The sequence below is a fragment of the Brachyistius frenatus genome, unplaced genomic scaffold (assembly GCF_029030835.1).
Source record: "Brachyistius frenatus isolate BFR_SWC_R1_liver_20210118 unplaced genomic scaffold, ASM2903083v1 Contig_32, whole genome shotgun sequence".
Classification (NCBI taxonomy): Eukaryota; Metazoa; Chordata; class Actinopteri; family Embiotocidae; genus Brachyistius; species Brachyistius frenatus.
Genome location: NW_027210631.1, coordinates 3,836,933 through 3,851,409, shown reverse-complemented (window position 1 = coordinate 3,851,409; position 14,477 = coordinate 3,836,933). Strand labels below are relative to the sequence as shown.

Genomic DNA, 14,477 nt, shown 5'->3' with positions numbered 1-14,477 from the left:
TCAAAAGACAGTACGGCAAATCTGTGACTTGGTTTCCGTGAAAAGCACCTCTGATCACATCCCCAAGGATTCCCCTTTTTATATCTAGAATGTTCACGCCTTGTGGTGTTTAATTGCAGATGATCCTAGATTTTACAATCATTGTGTAGATGGTCAGAGCCTCTGTGGCGCTCCTTATCACCACCTGCATTTTACATGAGTTCCCCACAGCACAGTGAAAAACAATAGTGTTTTCTGGAACCTTCAATAGAGCAAATATGAAGGCACTTTAAATTACTTTACAGACAATATACTCTGTCAATATTTACTGAATGTGGAGAAATAGGGACACATTGTATATCTAAATATACCACTATTTTAAGGAGTTGGAGAAATAATAGTCTACAATTTCTCCAGGATTTAGAGGCCTAAGATGAATGAATAAATAATTTATGGCCTTGATCACATCTCTGAGTATTTAAAGTTCAAGTACACTTTTGAAATGATAACTGATAGAGTATCACTAGACGACGCAACACATGCTTAAAGTAGCATTACATCCAGTGATGGGCACCATTTGGACACCTGTTGCAGAAACCTGATGCACCATAGAAACAGAGGTAATAGGTGGAGGAGCATATCTTAATGTGGGGAGGAGATTGTTGCCATCATGTATCTGCATGTTGCACCACGTGTTCTTCATAATGTCAGACTTTTATTAGTTAAGAATCCAGCTCTGTGACAATGTCTTTTTCACACTATTTTCTTAGCTCATGCATGAAGTCAGTCCTTCAAGCAACACTTCATTTCTCACTCAAAACGTCGTCACATCGGTAGCATATTCATAAAAGCTTTTACTCTTTAAGAAAACAAAACTTTTTCTTGTAAATTTTGTCTGTGGCGTTGAAAAAAAATGCCCATGTGCTCAAGTTCAAGTGCGAACGCACATTCACCAGCACTTCTCAATGATTCTAGCAGCTGTTACTGAGGACCTGTGCTCTCCCAGGCCCCCTGTTGTTTCTGAGGTGAGCTTAACCTCTGCAGCAGCAGAAATAGTCTGCCAGCCTGACACACTGACCGACAGCTCTAAATCCGGTGACCCCCCAACCACAGCACTAAGACCAGCAAAGTGACTCACTGGGCCTGGAATTTCAAAGCGGCTCTGTAAATATATGGGCTATTGAGTTACCCTGTTCATCGCTGTTGCTGATGCATTTCATCACTGCCTTCGCCCGGTTCATCTTTCCCTCTTCTACTGTGCATGTGCTGCCATGTCTGCCCGCTCATGTCTAATTGAATCAGCCCAGGGCTTTCCTGGCATATGCCGTCTTTATTATGTTTTTACAAGGCGTGGGAATAAAAATAAAGTGGAATGTTTGATGTGCATACAGGAACCTAGAACCTACTTATACTAATAAGCTCTCCAGAAGTCGCCTTGCATCTCACTGGTGGGAGGCTGTAAACCCAAGTTCCGGAAAAAACTCATGCGATTGAAGGGCGCTTTGGTTCCCCTGCAGACGTTTCCACTGAAGGAGGTTATAGGTCATAATGAAATCAAGTCCATGGCTAGTTTTTCCATTCATGAAAAGAAATCAATGCTACAGAGGAGAAGGGCTGAGGAGGACTACCAATTAAAACCCAGTTAATCAGAATCTGGATGAGACTTTAAAAAAACGACCCAGAATTAAGTTGTGTGGCCTGAAGTGAAAAACATGCTCTTCACTGTATTTTTGTGATCATTATTTACACCATATAGCTCCAACAAGTACTGCTGGATTGCCATGAAATTGCTAGACATTTAAAGTTCCTAGAAGACGAGTCATAATGATTTGGTGATTCCCTCATTTTACATCGAATAGCAGCAGCAGGTCAAAGTTATTTTTTTATGCAGCAAAATATCTGAACGATGATGGATTGGGACAAAGTTTAGTATAGACAGTCGTTGCTCCCAGAGGGTGAATGCTCATGACTGCTGAGGTTAAATTTAGTGGTTTTAAATAAAACGTCTCAACAACATTGCCTGGATTACAGCAAAATCTGGTTGTTACGGCAGCCAAGGTCTAACATGACCAAAAGCCAAACTCAGTTTGCATCCAAAAAAGAAGTTTTATTTCCAAGCAAAAATAGTAACAAACATAATATCAATCTGCCACAAAGAAACAAATTGCTGAGGAGCGGGCCAAAATGAACAAAAACAGGGGAGATCACCAAGTCTAACCCACACTGGGCCGTCAGAACTGGTGTCTCTCCTCTAACCTCAGGAAACCACAAAACTAAACCCAACAGAACAAAATCCATCCGAACCCATTAGAAACAACAAGAAAACAGCCATACAAGTACTCCAGATCCCTGCCAAGCAACATAGCAACTGCTGCAAGATGAAAGAGAGAGCGAGAGACCCAGCGTTCCAATATCCATCCTACCAGACTATTTACTATGCTAGAAAAAGATTTAGTATGTCCCCATACATAGGATGTCAAAAGTACCAGGATGTTCTACTGCATCCGGTCGTATTTTGCAGTAGGCAGGCCGGCATGCTACTCTGGCTGTTCAGACCCACAATCCTTTGCACGACGGAAGATACGTCACATCACTTCAGCTGCCGAGCCAATTGGTGGCACTAATGCTCCGCCCACAAGAAAAAGAAGAAGAAGAAGAAGAAGAGTCGTTAAAAGGAAGCGTACTCGTTCCAAATCACATACTTTTTCTTTTTACTGCAAACGTCACGCTACGGATTGCGGTGGATACGACAAAGTGGGTCAAAGTTCAAGATACATTTTTATGATAGCAGCATGTCCCAATTGTATACATACTACATGCTACCGTACATACTTTTGAAGGGAAGCTGTAGTACGGACTAAAAGTAGAAAGAAATAGTATGCGATTTGGAACGCAGGGAGACAGTCAGTTCATGCTTCTCCTTTATTGGCTCCACTCCCATCAGCCAATCAGGCACAGCTGAGGAGAGAGAGACAGGCATGCAGGAGCAGCCAGGTACACGCCTTGACCAGCAAAGGAGGGAGAACGTAACACTGGTGAAAACATTAAAGTCCTCATGAGGATGAAATTTAATCACTTCGGTGGTCCTTCACTTTTACTCATTGGGTACATTTTTTCAATTGTCTAATACTTTAGTTTATGACCAGATAACTAACACAGTAGTCAACTGTACTTTATTGCTAGTGGTTAAGTTTTTTGCATTCTTACCAAAGAAACTAATATGAAGAACACGTTAAACATGATACCTTCTAAACATCAGCATGTTAGCATTGCCACCGTGAACATTTAGCAGGAAGCGCCGCTCTGCATTAGTTCAAACTCACAAAGTCACACAGTATCACGAGTTAGCCGTGTCATAAAGGCAAAAAGTCCACCTACTAAACCTCTCGCTCACACTTGACCCCCTTTGGACAGAAAATCAATCAAACCGACGACATAAACACGTTTTACAACCTGAAATGTGATAATTATCTGCCGGAAGTTCAGTCTACCATTTCCAGACCTTAAAAGCAGGTGTAAAGACATGAAACACAGATTTCCTGCAGCTGATAATGGTTTTCAGTGAGGGGTCCTTACAGCAGGTCATTAAAGCCTCTCGGAGACCCGAGCAGAACAGGCTCTTATTGGTTGTTGAGCGGGTGACCTACAGTTTGACCTGCTAACCATAATAAAGTCTGTCTTGTTTGATCTCATTGGGTGCATGTTTTCATTGGTGCCCTTAAACCCTCATCTGTAGTGGATCAGCGAGGCGTGCACACTTGTTCTCTGAGCACAACGTGAGGACAGCGGTGTGGATAAGACTTTTAGTTTTAGTGTTGTGTACTTTCTACTCCTTCTGGTTGTTAAAAATGTCTGAATGTGTAATTTGAATGCGCTAGAAAACAAAATGTAAAAGTAGAAAACTAAGTTGGGAAATTATAAAACAGGAATTCAAAAGAAGCTTATTTAAGGAAATCAATGGCAACAGCAGGAACAAATACATAAGATTTTAGAGGAGAAGAAACCCTCACTGGACAAGTACTGTCCTCGATTAAACTCTGAAAGGTTGATTAAGTAGGTAAAGACTGAATGCAGAGTCCTTCAGTGCTCACGCAATATGTGTCTCTCCTTTTGTCTTGTGTAACCTCACTACAGCTTCTACTTCACCTCCTCCAAAGTCCTCTGTGACTCATGAAATACAAACCTTCCCTAATAAGATAAAAAAATAAATTAAAAAAAGACTGAATGAAACCACATCAACCACTTTAAAGGCCCCCAGAAGCAAAGGCACATTTTCATTGAGCGTGGGCCAACCAACAACCCTTATCCTCCCGCTGCTCCAGAGCGGCAAGAGTCCTCCCGCGTGCAGCAGATGAAACGGCTGTCTACCGCTGGCAAAACTGTCAAATGGGAGCGTTACTCAGGTGATGCCGCCGCCTCGTGGAATCCAGCTTTCTTTTTCTCCATCGCAGCTTCTCCCAAAACCTTCAGAAACTGGAAAATGGTGCAACAAAACACATTATGGGAGTTTTACATTAATCAACATCAAATAATATTGTTATCTGTTTGATTGACAGCATGATGGATCCATCCTGTAAAACAAGGGTCTCCAACCTTCTGTTCCTACGAGTTCCTAGTAGTAGCTCGAGAGTAACAGGTTGGAGATCGCTGCTGTAAACGCTGAAGCTCTGTCATATGGAAGTTATGGCCAGAAATACGCCGCTAGTGGGACAAATTGTGTGAATGGGTTCCTTGGTACCTTTTAACATCCTGTTCCTTCCAGTCTTTTTGCAATATGTAAAAAAATGTCTTTGGTTGAACTGCACCAAGCTCCAAATTCGATCAAATATACTAATGTTGGCATTTGCAGCATATATGAACAAAACTAGGGGACTTAAAGCTAATATTTGACAAAGGGACTTCAAGACTTGACCCAGAGGGCTTGAAGGCACTTATCATGTCAGTTAACGGTCTGCTGGTGCATAAAGCTGAACACCTTTTCGAATAAATTTTGCAGAAATCAGTAATATTGGAGCTCTGGGGCTGCAGGACAAGTTGCCAAACTGTCTGGTTGCTGACGTGACCTCAGTGCCTACACTTTGCTAAAGTTTCCTTGACTAAGAAATATCAAATGGACTGCAGACCTTGACCCAGAGGGCAACTTCTCTTTTGGGATTGATGAAGTATTATTAAGCCTCTTCTCCTCCACAGTATTTTTTTCAGTTTACCACTTTCCAAAAGTTTTTCAGTCCCCAGCAGCTCTTTGCTCGGCTGAATCGGCAACATTGTCTCTCTCCCTAAAGCCCAGAAAACACTGCTGCTCAGACTCTCTCAAAGGCCGCGGTATAAATTGCCGCCTCTGGGTGTTCGAAAATGGAAAACACCCCCAAGAGATTAATCTTCTCCAACTTTCACAGCCTTCCAAATACAGCGTAACCACGGATGGCTGCGGAGATCGTTTGACTCTCAACAGATTGAAAAATGGAGTAAAAAGCCCTGCGTCAGCCGCTGCCATCCTTCCCGTGCCGCCGTGTGTGCCAGCTCTCACCAAGGCTTTGAAACAAAAAAGTCCATTTCACAAATGGGTGCGTTAGCCACAGTGATCAATTCCTTCTCCTCTGCGACTGCTGAATCCCACCTCAGCCGTGTGCAGGAGTCTGTGAGAGAGGCATTTGTTTGGCTATTGTCTAAGATTAACTCAGGAACTGTTGAGGATAAGATGAACACTAAAGACAAAAAGTTACTCATCAATTCTGAGTTTTCTGTCTGTTGCCAGCTCAGCATATTTAAGGAGTAACTGTCTGCAGGGCCGCACTTTTCTTAGAGATCTGATACCCTGAACACGAATACAATCTCTTTCATTGTCATACATTTACCTCCTTTGCCTTCATTTTCTGCGTGGATATATTTAGGATTACCGTGTTTTATCTTTCTTATGCTGCTATCGTTTTCATTTCGATACTAAAATCCACGGCAGCTGCTTTCATTCTTCTTCTTTTTTTTTTTTTTTTTATCTCTTTCATTTCACTGATTCCATCGTTATCTATACACAGAAATGTATCATCTCTGTCAACATCACCAGACTGCACCGGCAGCAGCTGTAAACACACTATCAGTTCCTCATTTCAAGGCGCAAAAATAGAATTGTAAATGAATTTTCTGTTTTATATTTTGGGCTGTTTGGCCACCAGACTTCTGCCAGTTTTACACCAGACCAGAAGTTCCCACACTGAGTTTCACTCCTGAATTCCCCATCTATGTGTTTGCATGTGTTAGCAGATGCTTTAGTCTGTATAAAGTGTTCTTCATGCTAAACACAGTTATAAACGTTATAACTCTACACACAGTATATCTGTGTATAATCTACTTCAGTTACAGTTAATTGATGCTTGCTGCGCAACAGCTGCACTTGAGCTCTTCTCCCCAAGTAGATTTTCTAAGAAGTCAACATATGCTCGGTTTATAGTGTTTGAAAGTCACGATACACGGTCTGGAAAATATTTATCTTTAGCGTCACAGGACTCCGAGACAAATGAAAAACAAGCTCAGCACTACTTTCACTGGCAGAAATGACTTTATTCCAAGAAAATGCACTGGCTCTACTTGGAGGCTGGATGCTGGGTGAGGCTGTAAATCACTACGTGCTGCAGGAAGACAGGGATGCAGGACGAACTCGTATGATGGGCGGACTTGCTCAGTAACTGCCACCCTTCAGTTTTTCTTCACGTTTTGTCCCTGCAGAGATCAGGAATGGCAACCTAAAGAGCATCCTGGGCCTCTTCTTCATCCTGTCGCGCTACAAGCAGCAGCAGCAGCAGCAGCAGCAGTACTACCAGTCCCTGGTGGAGCTCAGCCAGCAGACCAGCAGCACCGTACCGTCCGCCAGCAGCCTCAAGACGCAAGACATGCAGTCCAGGTATGTGACGCTCCAGATGGTTGTATTACAGTGAATTTGTGCAGAATTAGTTGACCAGCTACTGTTTTGATTGCATGTTGGAACTGATTTATTGCTTTTGGATGCATAATTAGGTCAAGTTAGAACTTCAGTGAACATAAATTTGACGGATCTGACCACCTTTTAGTGGTGTTGGAAATGAATAACAACCTTCACAGAAGATGTTTCTGATTTTGCCGCATCAGCTTCATGAGAAGGTTTTGACAGTGTCGAGTTGAGTTGGGTTACAGCAGAGGAGAGGAGTTACATTAGACTTACATTTTTAATGAAATCTCATATTGTATTTATATGCTTATTCGCTGTGGACATGAATGAGAAGAGAGGTACCACATCTGTGTGTCTGCTGTACAATTTGAAAGACAGTTAGCTTAAAAGAAACATTGAAGCAGTGTTACACAGCGAGCCTGCGTCTGTTTAACAGGTGAGCAATGTGTTACACTTATTAATCAACTCAATTAAATAGTCTGTCATTTAACTCCCTGTAATTTGAAAAATCCAACTCAAAAGAAGGAGTCACTTTAACAAATGACACCATTATGATATGTGGAAAAAAACTACTGACTTTGTATTTCATTAGAAAAGTTGAATGGGAGTCCATGGAGCCAAAGCCTTTTTTGAGTAATCCTCTAGTGTCCCTCAGTGGTATTACACTTTAAGGCACATCCACACTGGCCTCAATTTTTAGACCCAGAAGCTCCAACCAATTTTATATACAGTCCATGGTCTGGACAAAGCAAGGCCAGCTGTTTCCCCCTGTTTCTGGTCATTATGCTAAGCTAAGTAGTTGCTAACTGTTGCATTTTGATCAATAAAAGATGTCAGGGTGGTATCGATCTTCTCATCTACACAAATAAAACAAAGTATCTTATTTTACAAAGAGCATTTCAGTACAAAAGCTGACAGCGTTTGGTAAATAGATGAATAAAAGGGTAATAAAAGAAAAATATAAAATGTTGTATTTTATCTAAGTTTGTGGAAGACGTAGGTCCATCTATTTGGAGGGTTTGGGGCATTTGCTCACCCAAGAAAATTTGACATTTTTTCACTTAATTTTGATCATTATTATTATTATATCTGTATAAAATTGACCAAAAAGACTAAAGACAAAACTTGCTAAAGAAGTTCACTGGCTAACAAAACATTAGGTCTCGGAAAAGTCATTTTGTTTGTGACGATGGTCTCCTGTCAGGAAAAACACAGGATTTCTGCAATAATTGATTATCTTGACATTTTACACAGTTTAATAGATGGAGAGCTGTCCTCAGTTTGGTAGTTGTAGGTGTTTTAAGATGAAGATGCTCGTGTTTATTTCGAGGTACAGTATGATATGAATACACCATCCTACAGTAGAAGTGTTGGCACACAGGAAGCAGCGCAGTAAAAGGCAGTAAAAGGGAAGAAGGCCTGTCGTCGTGTGATGTAAATAGACGGAGCAGGCCTTAGAAGATCATCCGAAGGAAGGCCTGACATGCCACACATGAGCAGCATTCCCCCCACTGGATCAAGTTACTGCACGGCCACTCTGTTCGGCTGTGTGTGTGTGTGTGTGTGTGTGTGTGTGTGTGTGTGTGTGTGTGTGTGTGTGTGTGTGTGTGTGTGTGTGTGTGTGTGCGTGTGCGTGTGCGTGTGCATAAAATCAGTGCAATAGGAGCAGTTAGTCTCGGCACTTGCGGACAGGGTTTGTGAGTAAGATGATACTGTCAAGCGCTTAGGCCTGAGTCCGTTTGGAAGATTTAGGAGGTGGTAGCAACGGGTTCAGTGTATTGTGTGTGAGTGTGTGTGTGGGAGGTTATTAGGGGCACAGCTGCCGCCCATTTCCACCCTCCCTCCTCCTCCTTCACAACAGGTGGAGAGAGCTCACATACACATACACGCCAAACAATGAAGTATTCGAGGCACACCGCTGCATCAGTGCAGTCTGGCAAACATGTAAAATCAACACACACACACACACACACACACACACACACACACACACACACACACACACACACACACACACACACACACACACACACACACACACACACACACACACACACACACACACACACACACACACACACACACACACACACACACACACACACAGCCATTACAAAGGCTGCACTTTTCACCAGTTTCTGTTTGTAGCTGTCATGAAACACATGGATGTGACTGAGAGTTATTTAAGGACCAAGAATGTATAAATCCATTTGTAGGAAGTTCCCTGTGAAGTGTTTCGGTTAATTTCCACACAGACCTTCAGCCCTCGCTGTCACTCCCCTGGGCTGATAAGTTAATCATGTCTGAATGCTGAAGGCCACAGTGGAGGTCAGAGGATCAGTCCATGTCTGTCTGTGATAAAGAGAGCCATTAATCGGAGAGTTTTTTGGGGTCGTCTGGGATATTCAGCCTCCCTCTCCAACTGAAGGCTGGAGGTGTGGAGAATGAATTTAGGAGAGAAACCAAAGGGAGAGACCTCAGGAAACGGATGGAGAAAAGGTTGTTCTCATATCATCACACTTATTATGGAGGTAAAAAGTAATTTGCGTTTTATTACCTCAGCGGTGTTTTACAGTTTGCCTCCCATTCACTAATTCAAACCCCATTGGTGGCAGAGTTGCCGTGCAAGGTGCTCACCTGCCAGCAGTTCAGTTCGGGTTAAGTGTCTTGCCCAAGGACACTTTGGCATAAGTACAGGATGACCCAGGAATCGAACTGCCAGCACTAATCTGCTCTACCGTCTGAGCCACAGCTGCCCCGAGAAGTCCATGTCACTGTCTCACATACTTCAACCCTGGTCCCCTAATAAAAGTCCTTGGTTTGATCCGTCTGACCTCCCCTCTTAGACCCTGGTCATATGTGTGTGTACTTTTCATGCTTAGACAAGGCAAAAGGTGTTACTGCCATGAGATCCTCCGCCAGAATGAGGGGTGTATTACATGCTATGGCGTGAAACTGTGCTGAAACATACAGTACATATGGTTTGATTCCAGTATAGTTAGAAGTTACATCCACTTCCAAATTGGTAAACTACTTCCATCAACGATCCCTCGGTGTCTCAGATTGTCTCTTTCTAATACTACATGCTTCTGCACAGAAAAATAATCTATTGCTGTGACGTGGACCAACATGTGCTATCTCTGTGACAAAATATATTTTAACTATGACATCTTCATTTCCCACCAAACAAATTACCTCAAAAGATTTAATAATTGAGTCAAAAGGATTTGGATTTGATAATTGGATTCTTAAACTAGATTAATTTTCTACTGAACTCTTTGGAATCTCATCTTTTAACTTACATGATGTCATCTCAAGAAAAAGATAAATCACATCCAGCTAAAATGTTAGATGAAGCACCATTTTACTGTGTTAGTCAGTAACAAAGAGAAATCTCTCTGTGAAGAGACACTATGACAACTTTCCTTATTGAAAGTAACCTCAATAGGGCTGAGACTTTAGCTTAGTGTTGCTCTGATATTGTTTTTGCTTTTTCCACAAATAACATATCACTGAATCCAACATTTATACTGTAAATCAGATTATTATTATTATTATTATTATTATTATTATTATTATTACAGGTATTTTACAATAATACCAAAAGCTTCCATTTCTGGGCTGCAGTGAATATCACAGATTCATGACAGATGTCTGAAGGGTGATTTTTTTTCTTTTTTTCTTTTTGTGAACTTCAATATTTCAAACATATATTTTATGTAGAGCCAGACATGTAAGACACGTTGACGTTACTCACTAAATCCATAGTTGTGTCTTTATTGTTGCATCTAGACCGTAGGATGTTGAGTTTATTAGCATGTAAGCAGAGCACAAGTTGACAGTTAGTTGTTCGCTTTAAAATAAAAAAATAATACTCAACACTTGTGATGTCCTTTTGCTTCCTCCTTTTCCCATTCATTCATAATCTTAAACAGTGGAATGTAATTAAATCTGTTCATAAAACTATTTCTTTAAATCTAATTTTCTACAATAATGAGTTGCTGTTCGCTCCAGTCGACTCTCAAGACTCAGCATGTCTGACTAACTTCGTGAAATAGGGGATAAGCCAGAACAATGGATGTTTGAAATGAAAAATAATGTTCAGGTTTTTTTTATTATCAAAAGATTTCTCAGATCTACACTCAGACAAACACACACACACACACACACACACACACACACACACACACACACACACACACACACACACACACACACACACACACACACACACACACTACTCATGTACAGTTGTGGTATGGGGAGCTTTCTATAGACAGCACCTGCTGGGCTTCACTGGTGTGTCTGGGGCCGGAGATGAGATGAGATGAGATGAGTGAGTGAGTGTGTGTGTGTGTGTGTGTGTGTGTGTGTGTGTGTGTGTGTGTGTGTGTGTGTGTGTGTGTGTGTGTGTGTGTGTGTGTGTGTGTGTGTGTGTGTGTGTGTGTGTGTGTGTGTGTGTGTGTGTAAGGGGGAACTCCCCATTGAACAGAGTGTGACAGCCCAGAGTCTGCGGGAGGCTGTCAGTGCTGCAGAAGGCCTGGCAAGGCACAGACAAACCCTCCCTCTTTAATTCAACATGTCCCGGGGCGAACAAGCCGACCCCCTGGTCTGGCGCTCCTCACGCCTGCCCACGGCCGTGTCTCGCGACAGGAAGAGCCGTTTACCATATGGGAGAGCCAACATCCTGGCCAGGACTGACTCCCCTCATAGGTACAGTTGTAGCTCGGTGCAGGGTGTGTGTGTGTGTGTGTGTGTGTGTGTGTGTGTGTGTGTGTGTGTGTGTGTGTGTGTGTGTGTGTGTGTGTGTGTGTGTGTGTGTGTGTGTGTGTGTGTGTGTGTGTGTGAGAGAGAGAGTGGTAGTGGACGGAGTTTGGATCTTTGGAAGTCACACATTGATATGAGGAGGAAGGATTAGTGTCAGCTCATCATGAACTGGTAAATCTACGTGTTGTGTTTGTTTTTCTAGACTTATGAAGCTTCGTTTTGAGTTCGTACTTTTTCATTTTAGGCTGTCAAGACGTAGATATGGATATGAGTCATTTCTTCATATTTGTTAGGGTGTACTGTCATTGAGAAGTCAGAGTTAAAGTCACTGGTTAGTTTTGTCAAAGGCTATTTTCATGAATGTGGTACTGCACAATAAAAGCTCAAGTTTGTATTGCATGTATGGTAAACTAATTATGCCTACTCCATCACTAAGATTAATGTTAGCCTCAATTTTATGTTCCTTTTATATGTATCTGCATGATACATTTTAGAAATGTGACTTTACAGCAATATCTCATGTTCTACTATATCCTGCAGACTGTTTTAATCCAAAAACACCAAAATAACTCAAAACCTTTGACGTTTTTCTGGAACATTTTGTTGCCATAAAGATAATGACGTGGCATATTGCACGAAGTTGTTTGGCTTTTACACTATTGCTGTTTGTACCTCGTTGGTTTCCTTTAACGACATTCTCTCCCTGATCTTAATCGAGTTATTTTAGTTACCTAAACATAAGCAAACCTGAACTCTAGTGGTGTCAGAAATTGGTCGTAAGACCAATTACATGTTGTTGTTTTCAAACTATTCTAAGGTACTTTATGCCTTAAACAAATAACCATTAGGGAATAAATGACCAGAAACATGGGGGAAGGAGAACGACTTACAGAAGACGTCCCCGCGTGGACTTGAAGACTAGATGTTAATGGTCGTCCTAAACCTCCAGACGGCCCCAAATGACCTCCTTTCGTTGTTAAGCTTTGTTTATTTGTTGGTACTACAGGATACAAGCAAGTTCCTCATCGTACTGCAACCTGTTGCTCAGGAGTTGCTACATAACCAGCGTTGTTATAAAGTAGATGCCGAGTTCATCGTGTCACAGGCTCAAACGTGGCTTCTCGTGTGTGTCTGCGAGCAACCGGGCTTGTACTAGTGTCACGCTGCTTTGAAAGGGGCCTCGTCGGAGAGATCGGACCCCCGACGAGAGGCATCTCATTACCTGCTGTCATCGCGGCGGCCCCGGGTGCACGAGCGCCTGCCGTTCTGCGTCCGAAACCCATCGGCTTGTGTCCGACCTCAGCGCTGCGGCTGCGATCGCGCTGAAACTGATATTCCTCCCATTTAACAGGACAGCGACGGCAGCCAGGATCGCCTGCATGTGCACTGCAGTGTCTCGGCCTATTAAACTGAGGCTTCATTGACATGTGTTGTTTTCGATCAAAAGTGACAGACTGTACGCTCCCTCCCACACACACACACACACACACACACACACACACACACACACACACACACACACACACACACACACACACACACACACACACACACACACACACACATACACACGCGCGCATTTTTGGATGTTCTGATGTTTCTTTTTCCATCCTGGAAACATGTCGAATGTTGTGGGTTGGATGCCAGTCTTGGGACAATACCATTGCCTTCATGTTTCACTGCATTTTATATGGTTGGATGTGAGTGGAGGGGCTGAGGATGGATCTCGTGGTGGAAAAAATGTGTAGCACATTTTTTTTTATATATACTGTCTAAAGCCTGCTGTAACTTTGGGCTGCACTTACCTCACTTTATCTCCTGCGGCCTCTGTCGCCTTTAAAGATAACCTCCTCCGTGCAAACAGCCTTCTGCTGCACTGAGCGTGTGCACAAAGAGAGAAACGACAGACAGCAAGCAAAAGGACAAAAGGTTTACTTAAAGAGGAATGCACGAATGTAAGCTGAACACTTATACAAAATACAAACACTGACAAAGCTTTTTAGTGTGTGACAGGATGCATTCATCTCTGTCTCACTTTGTCTTTTCTGTGCGCTAAAGAGCGTTCACAAAACACACTATGAAACGGTGTGTGTGTATATGCGTGTCAGTGAGGTTAAGGAGAGCGTATTTAGTCACCAGACATCATTAACTGACAGGTCAACTATCATATAGTTCATTATCAACGTGATACAAAGGTGCTTGTCACTGTAATTGCCTGCTGCTCTCTGCTCCGGAGCTTGTTAGCATAACACAGCGTCGTGAAAACCTGCAAGGCCAATTAGAAATGTACAATGACTCGGCATTTCATCATCACAGGTGGTTTAAAAGTGTTCCCGGAGGAAGGGGTGTAAATCGAGAGAGATTGTGTGTGTGTGTGTGTGTGTGTGTGTGTGTGTGTGTGTGTGTGTGTGTGTGTGTGTGTGTGTGTGTGTGTGTGTGTGTGTGTGTGTGTGTGTGTGTGTGTGTGTGTGTGTGTGTGTGTGTGAGAGAGAGAGAGAGAGAGAGAGAGAGAGACAGAAATGTGTGTGTTAGAAAGGATGTAAACCAAGAGAAGGAAAGAGAGAAAGAAAACAAATTAAAATTTTGCCCGGCACCTTCCGAGGTCCAACTCCTTCACAGTTTGACCTCGCTGCTGCTCAATGATTGATTCTACAGAACGATGACGTCCAGTGTATTGACTGAAATCATCTCGGGAAGGCCTGAAAGTTCTGCCACGAGTCCAGTTTTCACTGTACTTCGCATTAGAGAAATGTAAGCAGAAATATTAGGCTGCCAAGATATTATGGAACTGCTCGGATAAAAGTCTGTAAGG

At 42.5% G+C, this 14,477-nt stretch overlaps 1 protein-coding gene across 4 annotated transcripts in view; it reads left to right on the top strand.

Annotated features, from left to right (window-relative positions):
• The window catches only part of nav3 (neuron navigator 3), a 212,302-nt gene that overhangs the window by 83,279 nt on the left and 114,546 nt on the right, over positions 1-14,477 (top strand). For all 4 annotated transcript variants that reach the window (XM_069700178.1, XM_069700177.1, XM_069700175.1 and 1 more), the window contains exon 5: positions 6,700-6,874. In XM_069700178.1, the coding sequence (XP_069556279.1) occupies positions 6,700-6,874 (175 nt within the window). The remainder of the gene's footprint in view (positions 1-6,699; positions 6,875-14,477) is intronic.